The 18,326-nt window shown below is 46.6% G+C and overlaps 1 protein-coding gene across 6 annotated transcripts; it reads left to right on the top strand.

Moving 5' to 3' along the window:
- Positions 1–230: 230 nt before the first annotated feature.
- On the top strand, positions 231–18,290 carry LOC128100596 (zinc finger protein 334-like). 6 transcript variants are annotated; one of them, XM_052722936.1, is made up of 5 exons: positions 231–562; positions 1,805–1,859; positions 7,296–7,403; positions 7,682–7,774; positions 15,716–18,290. In XM_052722936.1, exons 1-5 carry the CDS (start codon positions 485–487, stop codon positions 15,718–15,720), a joined length of 339 nt encoding a protein of 112 aa, XP_052578896.1. In that variant the 5' UTR covers positions 231–484; the 3' UTR covers positions 15,721–18,290. The 6 variants fall into 6 exon arrangements, with proteins under 6 accessions (XP_052578896.1, XP_052578893.1, XP_052578892.1 ...); XM_052722933.1 differs by lacking the exon at positions 15,716–18,290 and adding an exon at positions 8,550–13,227 and having other exon boundaries at positions 231–531; positions 7,277–7,403; XM_052722932.1 differs by lacking the exon at positions 15,716–18,290 and adding an exon at positions 8,553–13,227.
- Positions 18,291–18,326: the final 36 nt, after the last annotated feature.

The following is an 18,326-nucleotide window of genomic DNA, read 5'->3' as shown; positions in this document are numbered from 1 at the left end:
TTATTTTTTCATTCTGAGAGAACTCTTTAATCATTATTTTTTTTCTTAATACACTGTTGGAATTTCTTTCCAGGTCTGCAGTTATTCACAGTTCCTTTGTACTACGTTTCACAGCCCATTGATTAAACCCAAGCGACTGAGAGGAAATCGGCTGGGCGGAGGCCGCAGCACCTTGTGGGAAATGTAGTCCCCGACAGACTGCAGGAGCCTTTCTCCAAACCGTGGGAATGGCGGCACCGAGGCTCTGCGCATGCGCCGTCTCCTAGCCTCGATGGACGCGCTTCCGGTTCTCCGAGCTCTTCTAGGCGAGGCTCCCAGTGCTCCTAGGGTTCCCCGGGGCCTCCTGGGAACTGTAAGAGGAGCGAGGATTCCCGGGAGCCACAGAAAGACCGGGTAGCGAGCTCAGGGCAGGATCGGAGGGACCGGAGCCTACCCGGGGCCTGCGGAGGCTCGCAGGCGTCCAGCGGCCGGGCGAGGCCACCGGATGTCACCGGGCTGCAGGCCTCCGGGCGGGCATCCTGGGAAGGAGAGGTGTGTGTGTGCGTGCAAAAACAGGATCGCAGTAAGTCCTGCGGATGCCCTTGGACCAGTAAATCTTCGAGGGGATGAGCAGGTCCATGTTAGGCAGAATGGCGTTTCATTGGAGGGTCTGTCGTTTGGAGGGAAGGGATGCCAGCCATGACTGAGGACAGGGTCTCTCCATCACTTCGAACAAACGCATGTCGTTTCTGTTTTTGTTTGTTTGTTTGTTTGTTTGGTTTTTCAAGACAGGGTTTCTCTGTAGCTTTGGAGCCTGTCCTGGACTAGCTGTGTAGACCAGGCTGGCCTCGAACTCACAGAGATCCACCTGCCTCAGCCTCCCGAGTGCTGGGATTACAGGCGTGCGCCACCACCACCCGTATGTCGTTTCTTAGAGTCCCCATTCCGTTTCTCCTGAGTTGTCAAACCACATCCATCCCCACCCCAGGGTTTATTGACTCCCTTCATATAGAATGACACAGTGTACCTACAGAGAAGGTTTGGGAGATATTAAAACTTCTTTTCAAATGAGCAAGGCAGCTATTAGGTAGTTTGCTGGTGACAGAGTCAAGAATTTAATTCTGGTCTGTTGGTTGCCAGGTCGGGCCTTTGTCCTCTGCTACATTTAAGCAGAGGCCTCTCGTGAAACTGCAGTTAAGGTCAGGGCAGGGGAGCGGAGTGGTGACCTTCTTAAAACCCTCACTCCTCCGGGGGGCTGGAGAGATGGCTCAGAGGTTAAAGAGCACTGACTGCTCTTCCAGAGGTCCTGAGTTCAATTCCCAGCAACCACATGGTGGCTCACAACCACTTGTAATGAGATCTGGTGCCCTCTTCTGGCCTGCAGTCATACATGCTGTATACATAATAAATAAATAAATCTTTAAAAAAAAAAAAAAAAAAAAAAAAAAAAAAAAAAACCCTCACTCCTTCTGTCTGGGTTTTCTGATTTCATCTGCTGAACGCATCAGTAGGAAAATAGGTAATTGACTCCAAAAATTAATTAATATCTTAATCTTAGAGTTTCTTTCTTGCTGGACCGCTTGTAAGTGTTGTTTGTTTTTTTAAGGAGGCTTAAGTAAAACAGTAATTCACTTTAACACCTTTGTTTCCATTCACACAGTAAGAAAAGTTCTGACTGGTCCATTCAGAGCTACTAGTGGGCATTCCCTCAAGCAGTTGCTTCCTGTACAATACTGGTCAAAGGGTCCTTTCCTTCCATGGTGTGTCTGTGAGTCACTAAGAGCTGTCAGTCTGCTGATTCTATTCTCCATTCTTCCTCACCCAGCCCTTCGATCACCATCCCTGGCCCTTGAGAGTACCTGAAAATGGACAGTTTCCAGGTAAGTCACTGAGAGAGTCACTTCTCATCTTGGGCAGCGGCTTGTCATAGATTTGCAGTGTATACACTCAGATAAAATGATAGGAATATATAAAATTCAACATCAAGGAAAATAAGGGAATCAGATCAGTACCAGAAAAATGAACCTCAATAAACAGAATAAACAGAAATTATTTCGGGGCATGGTGGTGCATGACTTTAATCCTAGCACTTGGGAGGCAGAGGTGGGTGGATCTCTGAGTTCCAGACCAGCCTGGTCTATAGAGTTCCAGAACAGCTAGGGATACATAGAGAAAACATGTCTTGAAAAATAAAGAGAAGTTATACATCCCTGTATGTTTATTCGGGTTGTACAAGAAAGACCCAAGTGATAGGAAATAGGCTGTTACCATGGTTTTTTGTCATTTGTTTATAAACATGTTTTTAGAGAATCTTTGAGCAGAGGATGCCAAGTCAGCTTTACCAACAACAGCTGTGGGTTTCCTGTGATTTACACCTTGGCAAGGCCTCATAATTACAGATGTCTCTAGTCTGTTGTCAGGGGCATATACAGCCTTCTGCTCACTCTCCTTGGTGTGGTGATAAAACCTAGAATAAATGGGTTGCATGTGCCTCAAATGATGCCCTGTTACTATTTCTTTTTAGTAGTTTTTTTCTTTTGGGGGGGGCGGGGAGGGAGAGAGAGGAAGATACTTATTATAAAGCCCAGATGGGCCTCAAACTGATAATTCTCCTGCGGCCTCCTGAGTGTTTCAACTCTACTTTTGAAACAGGTATCCAGGGCTCAATTTGACTTTCAACCTGTGGTAAAACTATTTCACTTACTTGTCTATTGTCAACTCACTCCATGTCTGACCCCTGTTGTGATCAGAATTAGTGATCAGATCTCACATTTTCAAACCCAATAACATTTCCACTCTGCTTCACCAAACTCTGTTGCACTTGGCAGTGTGACCATCCCTTCCTCAGATGCTCTTCTGATCGTTTCTAGCCTTCACACGACTCTCTTTTCCTCTCATTTAGAGTTTTCACTTGCAGCCCTTTGAGCTCTGAAATCTTCTTCCTCTAAGAATCTCTGTGTGGGATTTTTGCTGTTCTTCTCTGCAAGGGTCTTCGAAAGGCACCTGGAGTCCTGCTGTGCAGAAAAGAAATGATGTTGACATCTGTCTGCTCAGTGTGCTTCTTCCTCATCGGTCCCTGCCAATGTCACTAATCCTTCAGTTACACGGACTCAAAAGAAAATGAGACACAAAGCCAGATGTGGCAGCTTATGCGTGTGATTCCAGCACTCAGGAAGCTAACGCAGGAGAGTTGCTATGGATTGAGGCCAGCCTGGGCTACAGTGTGAAACTGTCTCAAATGGGGGCAGGGGGCGGGGGCGGGGGATGAGTATGTGTTAAGTCTCTTGTTCCTTACTTCTAGTCACAGGCAATTGTCAAGCCTTGCTAAGGTATCATGAGTATCAGTTCTCTGGCCCTACTTCCCCTGCCTCAATTCCTGTCTTCAGAGTTATCATGATAGGTTTTTCAATGGTCTGCCCACCTTTCTCAAGTGTGTGGTTTGCACTTGTCTTGCTAGCAATACCCATTAATGTCTCAGTGCTGGAGGTACCCCAGCAGGTCCACACTACTTACAGGATAAAAGTTCAGCATCCTACGTTTGACTTAGCAAGGCCAGTTTTCTACTTTTCTTTAGTCCCTGCCACTCCAGACCTTTCGTTTAACAGCTGTGTGTCAATCATGTTATGTACCAAGCACTGTGTATCGACCATATTGTTATGTATCAAACACTGCACCAGATGCTGTACCTGTAGTTTGGCAAAAGCTAACACCTCTGCCCTGTGGAGCTCAAGCTGGTGGAGGAGTGGCTTTCCTGTGATTGACACCTAGGCAAGGTTCAGTTCATAATAAACAGATTTGCTGTTGGTATGACCAGGACATTAGAAAGTTACGTGAGACCTGGGGCACCTCTTCTCTGTAAGAATGTTCCACACACTGTGGGACATACCACACACCTATCATCCCTTGCCCTGTGTCCCTTTACCAGAAGCCTGTTACATCCCACTGAACTGCAACAGCCAGACATTTGTGCAGAGCTGTGTACTGTGCCCCGGGAAGCAGGTTTCAGCCATGTTGAGCCCCAGTGCTGAAGGGTAGTATTGTGCCTCTAGTTTCCAGATCATGCACCAGATTTTACTTTGAACTGGTCCCCTCCTATTTAAATGATCCTTAGTACTTCATGTTGTTTGAGACCAGGGACAGAGCTGTTGTAGAACCCATTCCTGTCCCTTCCCTCTATCCTCCAGGCTGTGTGTTCATGGAGCAGAGTCGCTGTCTCCATTTCTGCATCCGTGTAGGGTCTGCACATCACCCGTGGGGCTCCCTCCATGTGAAAGTAGGAGCTGTGGCCACGCCTCTCTCTCTCTGCCTGCCTCTCTACCCCTGTGCTCCTTGTAGCGAGGTTTCTCATTTTCTTTTTAGCTTTCCTTTGTTTTCTTCCCAGAGTGCATAAGGTTGACCTGAGTCACCAGAGTATGTTTTTTGTCTTTTGTTATGACACCATTCAGTCTCTCCCACTGGAAACATCTCTTCTGCGGTGGGCTGTATGCTGTTAAGGGCAGCTGAGTCTGTCTGTGTGGCAGAGGACTCACGAGTCAGCTCTCCTCATCCGACTTTCACTGGCCTTTTCCTTCTACCATTCCTTGCAATCACCCTTTGTGGTTATCAGGAGCGTATGTATTCACTATCTTGCCTAGGCTATAATGGAAATTTTAAAGTACTGTTTATTACCAGGGTGCTTATTTTGGAGGGAGTGATTCATAGAGAATCTTTAATATGGGTAGTAAGCTACCTCTAGGAGAGAGGTATGCCATCCTGAAGGAAAGGTGCCATGCTGCGTATGTGCAGATGTGTGGCAAGATGAGGAAAAGGCTCAGTGACCCGCAATAGCTATGCGTGAGGTGGAGCATGTAGCAGGCCTCGTGCTCAGGGAGCATGTGGGCTTCTGCAGAGCTGGGGGAAGCCCAAGTCTTGCCACTGCATTTCAAAATGAATTCAGACAAGTGTAAGTACCAACAAGTCACAGACAGTTTTTCTACACACGTCCCAGCTTCCCTTGGCCTGTCAGTACCAAAGTGCAGTGATCAGGACCAGGAAAAACTGTTGATCCAGTCCTGGTACTGTACAGACAGCAGCACAGACCGGACTGTCTTCAGTTCAGGGGTCCAGGGTTACATTTGGTTGTCATGTCTGTTAGCATTCACACCTGGCCTGCCCAGCGTCCTGACGTCATCCTACGTTCCTGTTCCCTTTAAGAAGGGACTCCTCCCCCTTGGCTCTCTCTCTCTTTTCCCCCTCTCCATGAGGTAGTACCCCCCTGCTCCCCCTTTTTCTCTTTCTCTTTCCCTCTCCCTTCTCTCTTACCTTCACCAAACAAAACCCTCCACTGCACACTGTCTGCGTGGTGTCTCTGTCTCTCACCCGCCATGGGTCACCTTAGCTCCACCCGCCAAGGCCTCTCGAGTGCCGTACCATAACAGGTCTCCATGGCCTCTTGCAGTCTGGGATGGTCCTTGTCTCTCATGACCTTTCAGTGGCCGGTTACCCTGTGGAGCACATCCTGACTGTCCCTTGTCCTTACCTGGGACTCCTCTGTTTCGTCACTGCACTCTCGACTTGTCCAGCCAGGCAGCTGCTGTCTGTCTTATTTGTAGTTCCCCTCCATATCCTGTTTATTTCACTTACTCAGGTTGGTGGTGGTGGGGGCACATTGCTGCAGAGCTGAGTCAGACCTGTGTACTGCAGTCTGTGTAGTGAAATGCCTTTGCCCTCTCTCCTCTGCCCTTCCCCACCCCGTTTTCTCCCTCTGTCGTCCTCCTGAAGGTGACAAGTTACTCATTCCTGGTTGGCCCTTTCTATGTGTGTCTTCTCTCATCTCCTCCTTTCTTACATGACCTTACCCTGTGGAGATCATTGCGCCTTTTCCCCCTTCACAGTGCGACCTAGAGCTCCTTCCGGGTCAGTCTAGAGACCTCCTCCTTTGCTCTCAGATACTGTCTCCCTTTACCATTCTTTCTCCTTTGAGCCAAAACCAAATGTCCACTTGCCAGGATAGCTGTCTTTACCCCTTTTCTCCACAAATTCGTTGAGCTCAGCATTGCAGGTTGTCGCCTTGGCTTCCTGTGCTGGGGAGTAGGTGGGGGTGTTTATTGCCTTCTTCCTACATTGGCATATGATGTTGGCATGTGCCCAGCTCTGGTGGTCCCCAGCCCACATGCGCTCAGTCCCTCTTGGTCCTCAGGGAGTGGAGTCCTTTGATCTCACCACCCTGATGCTTCCTGTAGAAGACCATCCTGGCTTTCTCCCCCTTTGCTTGGACCTGTTAGCCATTTCCCCTGTTTTCAGGTATGGAACAGCAAACTTCTTCCAGGGGAGCAGATAGTACTGTTTACAGTTTTGCTTGGGTACAGTCTCTTTAGCTCTGAGTGCAGCAGTTGCTGTGTGAAAATGTCATGGGCGAAGTGTGAACCAGGCACGGGCAGATTCAGCGGCTGTGGCTGGTTTGGTCCCTAGGCAATGGCGTGCCATCACCCATATGCTACAGTGTTGCTTCCAGAGTGTACACGGGGCCTGCTGCTCTGGTGTGTACAAACACCTCTGTGACAGATTTGCATGTTTTACACTAGTGGTCTCCAGAGTGGGGACAAGGAACACCCCAGCAGCCCCTGTACTTCTGTTCATTTTGATCTCTTGGCCAGGAGCATGGGAAAACAACAGATCGTTAATGGTACTGACATGGTTATCGGTACTAACATGTTGCTTAACCTCGAGTTACATTATGATTTCCAGGTAAACACATGGGTCATTTGTACTTCAGGAGTGCTTTACTGATGGGTTGCCGTAGCAACAACTGGATGACTGATTTTCGGGGAGGGTGCTTGTGTGCTCTGCCCTGTGGGTCTCTCCCTGCAGCACTAGCTCCCCGACTGTCATGTCTGCGGCTTGCCTCAGTGTATTTCTCAATGAACACACTGTGGCAAGACACACCTATGTGCGGACTAAAACGATCATCTCCCAGAAGTCTGATGGCACAAAACAGAGCCATTTGTGGTCCCCTTTGTCTGGCATGTGTGTTCCTGTCTGAAGTGCGGTGTCTGCTTGTGTCACTTGTCATGCTGGGCGCTCCTGGAGAACAAGAGCCATATTGCACATGAGCCAGTAATCTGGGAATTCCAGGGCACAATATAAACTCCACACATTTAAAAATCTCATTCATAAATAGTGAGTGATTTCTGTTCTCCCATGAAGTATCTCTCCATAGCCTAACATTGGCCATGGCAGTGCCCTCCTGATCTTTGGTAGTCCCACAGATTTGCTGTTGCTCAGTTCTAATTATCTCAGATGAAACATGTTCTTTCAGGGGTCAGTTTCCTTCATAGATTTGACCGTGGACTTCACCCATGAGGAGTGGCAATATCTGGGCCCTGCACAGCGCCTCCTGTACAGGGATGTGATGCTGGAGAACTACAGGAACCTCCTCTCAGTGGGTGAGTGCAGTCTCCACATGGCACCCCAGGGCTAGCCTTTCTTCTGTGTCACAAGAACATGGGCAAATATTAGAATTGAAATCTCTCTCCTTGAATAACAAGGGAGAAAGATGATAGTTTGCATGCACATGCATGTGCACGCATGTACCTGCCCTTCACTAATTTGTACCGGCCTCATTGAGCTGTTGTTGGGCATCTCTGTTGCTCAGTTTCCCCATCCGTAAGTCCTTGAAGTCCACAGAGCTTGGTCCAAGTTCCATACTACTTCTCATTAACAGGGTTTCGTGTTAGCAAACCAGATGTGATCTTAAAATTGGAGCAAGGAAAAGAGCCTTGGATAGTGGAAGAATCACCGAGTCAGAACCGTGCAGGCAAGTGTGTTGACCAAGCAGGTAAAAACAAAAGAATTCGAGTCCCAGGCTGATCAGTGATCGCAGCTGGCCCCTGTATGATCCTTTGTCTAGAATCTTCTAGGACCTGTGCTGTATATACCTAAATGTTCTTCCCAAATAAATGTATTCATAGAAAAACGTTTGGCTTTATGCTCTCTGTCCACAGAACCCACCCCTCAGCACACACTGACGCCTTCCTTCTCCCCACCATGCCCACCAGAGTGCCCCGCCTCCTTGCAGTCTACCTCCACTCACCTCCACTCGTGCCTCCTGTTATCCATTGCATGTGTACAAACTCCAAGGTTCTCAAGTCACTGGGAACATCTCCAGGTCACCCTTCCTCCTGGGGGTCTTTGGACACTGGCTTCCTGAGGTCTGCTTCACCTGGTCTCTGCCTGGTGCCCACCAGATCCTTGTGCACGTCACCCCGTCAGCCATCCTTCCAGGGGATGTTGGGGACTGTTCCATGTTGGAATGTTTCTGTCAGTGTCCAAAGCTCTTGTATTCTTTGCCAGTTTCTTCTTTCTTTGACACAGTTAAATAAGCTGGTATAGTTCAATCTGCTTGCCCCCTTCCTCTCATCCTTTGTGTTATTGTTTCTTTATTTTCCTTATAAATGCATCAAGTAGGAGATATTTACACCTGAATCTCTTTAACAATGGAAAGCCAGCCCTGAAGACTTTGTACAGATTGTCATTCAGAGGTGCACAGAACTCACATATTAATGTCAGTTCTGTTCCTTCCTTCCTTCCAGAAGATGATGATGCCTTAGAGAAGGACAAGGGAATACAAGACAAACATTTGAAGCAATTTTTAGTCTTCAGTAACAAAAAGATGCCAGAAAAAGCCATTCTGTTTGAGGAAACAGTTGCTCTTGACATGAATACTGTTTCTTCAGAAAAAATGTTCCATAAATATGATCCAGGGGGAAATGGCTTGAAAACTAATTCAGAAGAAACCGTTGCTAAGTCTAGCCAAGCAAATGCAAAGGTAATTGCTGAGCCTGGTGGGTGTGAGAAGCCACTGCTCCACACAAGGCCTGACAAGAGCCATTCTGGGACAAAACAGAACAAATGTGATCAAGTTAGGGATGTTAGGAGTCAAGGTGAAGATCTTAATCCCTACCAGAATATCCAGTCTGTAAGTCAGCCCTCTGAGCTTAATAAGAGTGGGCAACCCTTCCTCCAGAAGTCAGCCCACTCTGCAGGAATGGAGGAACATGCTGAAAGAAAGCGAAATGAATGTGCTGAGTGTAGGAAAACCTTCTCTAAGAGGTCCACCCTCATTGTCCATCAGAGAATCCATACAGGAGAGAGACCCTATGCTTGTAATTACTGTAGGAAAACTTTTCGTATAAAAGCAAGCCTCACTCGACACCAGCGAATTCACACTGGAGAGAGACCTTATCAATGCAAAGAGTGTGGGAAAGCCTTCATTGACAAATCTGCCCTCATTGTGCATCAGAGAATCCATGGAGGGGAGAAATCCTACGAGTGTAACGAATGTGGGAAGACCTTCTTCCGGAAGTCAGCCCTGGCTGAGCATTTCAGATCACACACAGGGGAGAAGCCTTATAAATGCAAGGAATGTGGGAATGCCTTTGGCAAGAAGTCTTACCTCATTGTACACCAAAGAACTCACAGAGGAGAGAAGCCGAATGAATGTAAGGAGTGTGGGAAAACCTTCTTCTGTCTGTCAGCCCTGACGGCACATCAGAGAATTCACACGGGGGAGAAACCCTATGAGTGCAGTGAGTGTGAGAAAACTTTCTTCTGTCAGTCGGCCCTCAATGTGCATCTGAGAAGTCATACCGGAGAGAAACCCTACAAATGCCGCCAGTGTGGCAAGTTTTTGTGCACTAAGTCTGCTCTCGTGGCCCATCAGGTAATCCACAGAGGGAAGAAGTCTTTCGAATGTAATGAATGCGGGAAGCTTTTCTACCTTAAGACAACACTCACGATACATCAGAGAACTCACACAGGAGAGAAGCTTGGTGTGCTCAGTAAATGGGGTCGACCATCCACTGTGAAGTCAAACTGCAGCGAACAGAAAAGAATGGACCCAAAGGAGAGTCATGAGTGTCACGACCACAAGCGCACAGTCCACAAAAGCTCCCGCCGCTTCGCACATAAGAGAACCATATGGGAGAGACCTTACGAATGTCCCGAGTGTGGGAGGACCTACTGCCGGAAGTCAGCTCTCAGGCACCATCAGAAGACACACACGGGAGAGAGGCCCTATGAGTGTAAAGAGTGCGGGAAAACCTTCTGTCAGAAAGTCTCCTTTACCGAGCATCAGCGGACTCACACTGGGGAAAAACCACATAAATGCAAGGAATGTGGGAAATCCTTCCGCCACAAGTCAGCATTCACAGTGCATAAGAGAATTCACACAGGAGAGAAACCATACGGATGTAATGAATGTGGGAAAAGCTACCGTCGGCTCTGGACTCTGACTGAACATCAGAAAATACACACAGGGGAGAAACCCTATGAGTGTAGCATATGTAAGAAAACATTTCGCCATAAATCAAACTTCCTTTTACATCAGAAAACTCACAAGAAGTAAACTCCAACAAGGCCACAGCTAATTTACATAATGCTCAAATCCTGAGTTATGCATAAAGGAGTGAGACCTCGTCAGCAGGTGGACTATTGGAAGATTGTCTGCTGACCTCAGCCCTGTAACTAGAGAGCTCACATAGGCAAGATACACAGTTTATTTTATGAATGTCAAACTTTCAGTGTTACTATGAGAACATTCAGCATCTCAAACATTACACCAGGTGTGCCTGCTTCCCTTTCAGATCATGAAACAAGTATTAATCCCTACTCCATTACCCTCCACAGTCAGTTTATGGTGTGTGTTGCCAGATGTGAGGATCCAGTCTTGATTCCAGGCCACCACCAGTTGTTACTGTGATAAATGAATTTACAGTATTTATAGCTCAGACTATTCAAGCTGCTCGTCTTCTGTCCTCATTGTTGTCTAGTGACAGACCCTGTTCCCTTTATCTGCAAAAGTGAGGAGGTCCTTTGCCTACCTGCAGTGACTCCTCACGTGAGCGAGCATTTGCTGCAGCCAGTCACTGGGTTTTTCCAATGAGGGGCGCAATGCAGCATGTAAGGGCCTCCTGGAGCTTTCAGGAGAGCTAAGGAAAACAGCAGTTGCAGGTACCGTAACAAGAACAGCAAAGATGTAACAAGCAGGTTTGAATAGTGAAGAGGATTTGGGGAGTGTTCGAATCAAAAGTGTCTCTCCGTTTAGTGTTCTTAAATACTTCTGTTCCCTTAGTGGTTTGATTGTGTCAGTGTTTTTTTGTTTGTTTTGGTTTGTTTGTTTGTTTGTTTTAAATGTCCATAGAGGTGTTATTTAGAATTTACCTATCAGCTTCTGAGAAAAGGTCTCAATGGTGCCAAATAGAGTCTCATAGTATGCATCCAGCCAGAATGCCATTCATGTGAGGCTAATGTCAAGTCCTAGTAGCCAGCCACAAGTGGAATTTTCTACTAACCCAGTCCTGCTCTCTGATGTATTGTCATATCCTAGGACAGTGAAGTGAGTTTATTTCATTGACAAAGAAGGGCCACTGGGTATCCTGTCCTGGGCCTTGCCTGTGACGAAGCTGGAAAAGTGACAAAATGCTGTCACTCGGCTAAACAGCCCCTGAAGTGGCCAGACTAAGTTGTATCATCCAACTCAGTCTTGGAAATGAGAGTCTCTCTCTGGCTTGTCCGCTGCTTCTAGTTGTGATGTTGGGTTCTTGGGTGGGGAAAGCTGCCCTTTGTTTGAGACTCATCAGAAATCCCAGTGAGAACAAGAGTGGTCTATTTATTCAGTTTGTATTTTATATCCTTCAGTAAGGTTAACGTATTTGTGAATGCACATGTATTCGATGTATATAATATATACTGAAACATGAATATATGTGTATATCAATAGTAATATTTCCTGAGATTTTTAATAATTACTTAAAGATTGGTTGCTGTTGCGAATGGAATTTTATCATCTGTTTAAAATTACTCACAGAGGCCCCGATAGAACTAGCATCCTGACGACCTGAGTTCAATCTTTGGGCCCCACATGATAGGAGAGTTACCCTGGCTTCCACAGGTGTGGTATGGCATGCACACACAAAAATAAACAAAGGTTAAAATGTTTAAAAACTCATTGATAGATAAATAAAGGTTAAAATGTTTAAAAACTCAGCCGGGCGGTGGTGGCGCACGCCTTTAATCCCAGCACTCGGGAGGCAGAGCCAGGCGGATCTCTGTGAGTTCGAGGCCAGCCTGGTCTACAAAGTGAGTTCCAGGAAAGGCGCAAAACTACACAGAGAAACCCTGTCTCGAAAAAAACCAAAAAAAAAAAAAAAAAAAAAAAAAAAAAAAAAAAAGTTTAAAAACTCACTGATAGAATTCTTAAGCATTTTTATCAAGTTGGTCAGAATATGTCCCTTATACTTACTTTTCTTTTCTTGGTCTTCTAACACTCAGAGCTCTGAGCTCTGTATAAAGGAAGTCTGTGGGCTGTTTTGTGTAGATGTTTTTGCCCTCTGAAGATCTGTGCCCTAGCTGTCTAGTTGTGCCTTCTGCTTACCATTGAGTGATGCAGCAAATCACAATTCTGTGATTACTGAATTGTTGGCCTTTATTAGTGTGACTTAGTATATAGGGGTGCTGTATGCTGGGGGGAACTGATGAAAAAAATGTATGTCCGCAAATAGAGGATCAGTGAGCCCCAAACACAAAATAACAAGACACATCCAAGTAAAACTTGAAGGTCCTGTAGAGGACTCAGCTGGTAAAGGGGCTTGTTCTGCAAGCCAGCAACCCAGGTCACTTGGAAAGGTGGACAGAAAGATCCAACTCCATAAGGTTGTCCTTTGACCGTACATGGACTGTGGTGCACCCATGCACACATACAACAACAATATATTTTTTAAGTTGTTTTTTTTAAAAAAAAAAAAAAAACCTTTAAGATACAAAAATCAAAAGTAATTAAAATGGAAAAAAGTCTTTAAAAGCAGCTGAAGAGAATAGTCACATGTAGGGTCTGCAAGAGTCCTACAGCTACTGGAAGAAACTGCCACACTGATCAGAAGAGTGGATCTCATCTCACAGGACCCAGGGCAGCAAGTCAGGCCCAGTCCTGCAAGCCTGCTTTCTTGTGACTGCTAGAGACTGCCTGGGTTTTTGCTGCATCGTCTGCCTGCAGCTTGTGCCAATGTGGATATCTGTCTACGTTTCCCTTTTATCAGGACACGTCTGATCAGGGTCCCATCTTACTCCAGCATGGCCTCACCTTAATGACTGACATCTGTAACAGCCTTATTTCCATAAGGTCACATTCGGAAGTATTAGAGGCTGTGAGGTATCTTTTGGTATCCTAAAAATGACCCCCATGTTAACCAGATTAAAATAACAATAGATGTTTGTTGTGTGAGACTTTTACTGGGGAGATGCAGCACACCTACTCACCCTTGAAAGGAAACCTATTCCAAACCAAAGTAACCATTACACCAAAGTCCAGCTTGGTGAGCCAGTGAGTCTGTTGGGGGAGTGGGGATGACCCAGAAGCATGGGTGATGAATCCCACCCCAGCATGGGCCTGAAAGCTGTAACCCTGGAGCCCCCGGCACAGCTTGCAGGCAGCTGAGCAGTCAGAATCTGCAGCGTGGCTGCTCAGTCTCCTTAGCATTTACTTCTAAACTGCATCTAAAAAGAATCTGAGACTCTCCCAAGTTTCAGCTTTCCTGGACAATGTGGTATAAAATTGGGGTAAGATCACTTGCCACCAAGCCAGACAACCTACATTTGATCCCCAGGCCCCACGTGGTAGAGGCAGAGAAGCAACTCCTGCACAGCTGTCCTCTTGCCATCCACTCCCCCCGCCCAACTCTGGTACACACATCCAAATCCGCCAGTATCCACCCCCCATGTACACAAGTAAATGCAGTTTTTTAAATGAAGGTTTCTTCATAAAGATTGGGTTACTTGCATGTTTATGTGCTGACAGGACATTCCAGGAAGGGAGTGGGTCACAGTTTTCTTTCTGTCGCTATGATAAAGACACCATGACCGAAAGCGACTTGGGAAGGAAAGGGCTCATTTCACCTTAGAGCTTGCAGTCCATACCCGTGGGAAGTCAGGACAGGAGCTGAAGCAGAGGCCATGGAGTAGCAGTGCTTACTGGCTGGCTCAGCCTGCTTTTTTATGCCACCCAGGACCACCTGCCCAGGGATGGTACCACTCCTAGTGGGGTAGGCCCCTCCACAGCAGTCAAAATTCCCCACTGGTCAGTCTGGTGATGGCAACCTCTAACCGAGGTTCCCTCCTCCCAGATGACCCTAGTCTGTGTCAAGCTGACCAGCACAAGAGTGGAAGGTTGTCCTGCATGGAGTGGTGAGTAGCTGGAGTCTGGTGCCTGTAGCATAGCATGAATCTTAAAAGGTCTTACTAATAAAAACAAACCTGAAGCCAGGTATTGGGGTGAATGCTGGAATATCAGAGAAGCAGAACAAGCCACAGCCACCTCACCTTGCCAGTTCCTCAGCTAATCCTGTTTCCTCAGACTGGAAACCTCTGTGTCCTCATCTGAATGGATCTCAGCTGAACTGCTGCTCAAAAGCCTAAAAGCTTAACCAGGCTCTAGTTCCTCGTCCTCACGCCTTAAATATCTTTCTGCTTCCTGCAGATTAAAGGTGTGAGTCATTATGCCTGGCTGTTTCCAGTGTGGCCTTGAACTCACAGAGATCCAGACGGCGTGTGTGCCACCATTTTCTGGCCTCTATATCTAGTGGCTGTTCTGTTCTCTGACCCCAGATAAGTTTATTAGGGTGCACAATATTTTGGGGAACACAATGTCACCACAGGTGCCTGGGGAGAGGAGTCTTAATGATAGAAATGGTGTCCCCTGCCGGTTCATCTACATGATGCACACTGGCAGTGAGTGGGTGGACAGGGAGGAAGCTGGTGGACTCCCATTACAATCGCTCCTAATCTGTCAGTGAAGTGGAGAGTAAATTGAGTCTCTGAAAGCAGGAGGCTGGTTTTAGAAATTGTTCATTATTGATGCAGCTGACAGCCTTCAGTTCTGCCCTATTGCTTTGCATTTATAAATCCACCTATCCTTCATAGCATGCTACTGTGGAGAGTCCCTCAGTGTGTAGGGAAGTCTCCATTTTCTCAGCTAATGTTTTCGTGGGATGCCTTAAGTGCCTTGTTGATTGCAGGAATGCAGGGAGAACACTGTCCACTAACTACAAACAGACCACGTTGAAACCACTTGATGATCTCATCGTTCCTTGTGGTTCACCTGGAAGCTAGCTTAATGGACCAATCATTCTCTTGTCTAAAGATGGGCACAGCGCCCCGTAACGGACTGTTTGCTCGCAATATGTGTCTGGACTGGGTGTGAAGTCAGTGGGTCTACTTAGGAAAGTCTTGAGTTCCTCCTGCACAGCAGATCTAGTGTGAAGTGTTCAAAAGTTGCATCCGATGCCTTCTGTCCCCTAGAACTGCTCCACACACACAGGAGCTGTATCAGAATGGATCGCTGGCCACCAGATGTCTGATTGGGTGTCCCAGTCAGAACCTTGCTATAGTTTGAGCTCTCTCTAGGTCCCCAAGTTGTGCCTTTCCTGTGCTATTCTAGATTTAGTCAAAAGCAGAGACTACAGTTGTTTGCAGGGTCTGGTGCTGACCCTAACTCCAGATGCACGGCTGCCTTCCTTCTCATCCCAGAAGCTGCTGAAATTTGTTAGCTTTTTTCTTTTGAAAAATGTATACATGCACACACACACACACACACACACACACACACACACGCACGCACACACACACACAGGTTTGGCAGTAGGCAACTGTGGGGGAGCTGTGACATGACTGAGCCCACGTCTAACGCTTGGCTTGAAATCTACAGGCTGAGCAGTCAGGAAGAGAAAGTGAGCGTCGGATGACGAAGTCGCACCAGCCCCACAAAGACGGATGAACTTGTGTCTTCAAACTGCATGGTGTGAGTGTTCTAGAGCAGGGACAGTCCCTAAACCACACATTGACACACTGAACAACTTGACCTAAGCAGTGACCAGGGGACAGGGGACAGTTGCCTTGAGTCCCCTCAAAGGTTCGCTCAAAGCTGTTTCTATAGTTACTTCCTCAGCCTAGAAAGCACCAGAGAGACAGAACTGAGGACCGGAATACCATTGCTGGTATTCTAGAAAACGCTTCCAGAAGCCCAGATAATGTCACCTGCCACACACCTAATCTATATATCACAGGCTACAAACCTGTGCAGTATGAGGCCAACAGAGACACGGTGCGGAGCACAGTATGCAGTTTAACAACTGTGTGTAGCCAAACAAAAAAGACGCAGGAAAGGAGCTGCCTGACTTAGTTACTTTCCCATTGCTGTAACAAAGCATCCTTTAAAAGCAAGTTAAGGGAGAAAAGGTTTGTTTTGGCTTAGGTTCCAGAGGGACATAGTCCACCATGGTCAGGAAGATGTGGCAGCTGGTGTGGTAGGAGCTGGAGGCTATGAAACTGCAAGGCCTGTGCCCAGTGACCCACTTCCTCCTGTCAGGTCCCACCTCCTGGGAGTTCCAGAAGCTTCCCAAACAGCACCGCCAGGTGGGAACCAAGTGTTCAGCCACATTGGCCAATAGGGGCCATTTCACATTGACACTACAATAGGAGTTTCCAGCTCCATTACATTCTTGTGGGCCCACTGTTGTATCGGGGACCATGGGGGTCCAGCCCCTTGATAGTCCCCTCCTAGGGTCCGGGAAGAATCTACAACCAGCTGATAATTAATCTTTGAAGAAAAGAAATGAATCTATGTACACAAAATTCTTTAGTCCATACACTTTATTATTCTGTCAGTTCTCTTTCTACAAGCTTATACTCTGCTTTCATTTTTAGCTCCTTTCTTGCCCAATTTCTCTCTACATTTATCTGTTGTCCCCTCCAGGTTCTATCTTAATTCCTTCATCTAGTTCTGCCCCTTCTAGGTTCTTATCCATCTAGTTCTTTCCCATATCAGCTCCTCTCCCATCTCCTTTTCTCTCATCATGTTCTTCCCCATCTGGCTCTTCCTCATCTTCCATCTCATTCCTCTAGTACTCTCTTCTAGCCCTTCAATCTAGTTCTTCCCCATCTCAGTTTGTTCCTCTCAAGTTCTTACCCATCTAGTTCTTCCATTCTCTTTTCTCTTCTCCGTCCTCCACGTGCCCTGGAAGTCCTGGTACATATACACTTCCAAGCAGTATTCCCTTGGCAGTGCAAAGACAGGCTTCCAGGGTCAAACGGAGGGGTGATAAGAATCACATAGGGAGGCAATAACCATTAATCATCGTTTGCAACCCCAAAGGGAAGTGACCAATGGGGAAATGAATTAACTAAAGGCTAAATTTGGGTAATATCTAAGAAGAGAGATCTTATGTGCTCAACTATAGTCTTAAACGTGATTGGTAGAAAATGTTAAGAATCTATAAGTTCCTAGGTCAATGGGAGAAAATAAAACTGCCTTCTTTTTTCCTGTGGCTCCTATCTGTTCAAGCTATCTGCTGTTTTTCTGCAGGGTAGGGGAAAGTGTGCTACCCTAGCTCAGTCGCTAGGCAACCTGTGTACAGCTAGATGCCTCTGGTGATAGTTAAAGGGAGATCTGGAACTAGAGGTAAGATTTGGGAAAGGAGGAAGTTAAACTTAATTGGCACATCCGCCAGGCCTTCTCAAACAGGTAGCCTGGATGCTTAAGTCTGTTCTTAGAGAGTACAGAGGTATCTCTGATAAAGTACTTTCCTCCATCTGGGGATGGACCTGACCGGATGCTGCCAATGATGATAATTACAGGGAGGCTTGAACTGGGGTTCAGGTTGAGCATAGCTGTCAGCGCAGATTATCTAAATATTCCTAAAAGTGTTTAGGTAAGGAATTAGAGGTCTATAAAGTTAGTAAGGCTGTAAGAAAGGAGGGTCCAAGCTAAATTGTGTAAAGCTATTACTTAACGTCCACCTGACTTAGGTGATGTCTCCTTGTGGAATTTACCTTAAATCAGGAGACTTGCATGTGGACTGTTATTACTGTTAGTCCTTGAAAGTGGCTAAGGGAGATAATCTGATTCCAGAGAAAGCCTTTCCTGAGGCTGTTCTCCACATACCTTGAATGTGTATGTCCAGAGAGTGATTAGCCCAGTTAGCCCTTCTTAGGGAAAAGTCAATTGGGAAAACTATGAAGGCACACATGATTTTCATAACAGAAGACAGCTGATATATAACAAGTCAAGTAACACCAAAAGCTCCTTGGAATTTGGCTTCCTTTGGAGGAATTCCTGATCCCTCCAGGTAGTGACTTTGCCATAACCAGCTGAGTTCTTATGATATTCCTGCGGCCCACAGCACTGTTGTCTATATGGCCTCTGTCAATCGAAGCATATTATGTGGCACATACCTGTATACACCAATAAATGCACTTTTGCCAATAAAAAGTAAAACATCGGTCATCAGTCTCTGTCTTGGTTTCTTTTCCCGTCTCTG

The sequence above is a fragment of the Peromyscus californicus genome, unplaced genomic scaffold (genome assembly GCF_007827085.1).
Source record: "Peromyscus californicus insignis strain IS unplaced genomic scaffold, ASM782708v3 Scaffold_7__1_contigs__length_154581171, whole genome shotgun sequence".
NCBI lineage: Eukaryota > Metazoa > Chordata > Mammalia > Rodentia > Cricetidae > Peromyscus > Peromyscus californicus.
The sequence above is the reverse complement of the archived record's forward strand: the minus strand, read 5'-3'. Positions and strand labels throughout refer to the sequence as shown.

Coding starts and splice junctions, on each gene's coding strand:
- LOC128100596 (XM_052722930.1), top strand. CDS start 485: ATGTCACCGGGCTGCAGGCCTCCGGGCGGGCATCCTGGGAAGGAGAGG. Junction 1,860..7,295: donor TGAAAATGGACAGTTTCCAG/GTAAGTCACTGA, acceptor TTTCCTTCATAG/ATTTGACCGTGGACTTCACC. Junction 7,404..7,681: donor CAGGAACCTCCTCTCAGTGG/GTGAGTGCAGTC, acceptor TCTCATTAACAG/GGTTTCGTGTTAGCAAACCA.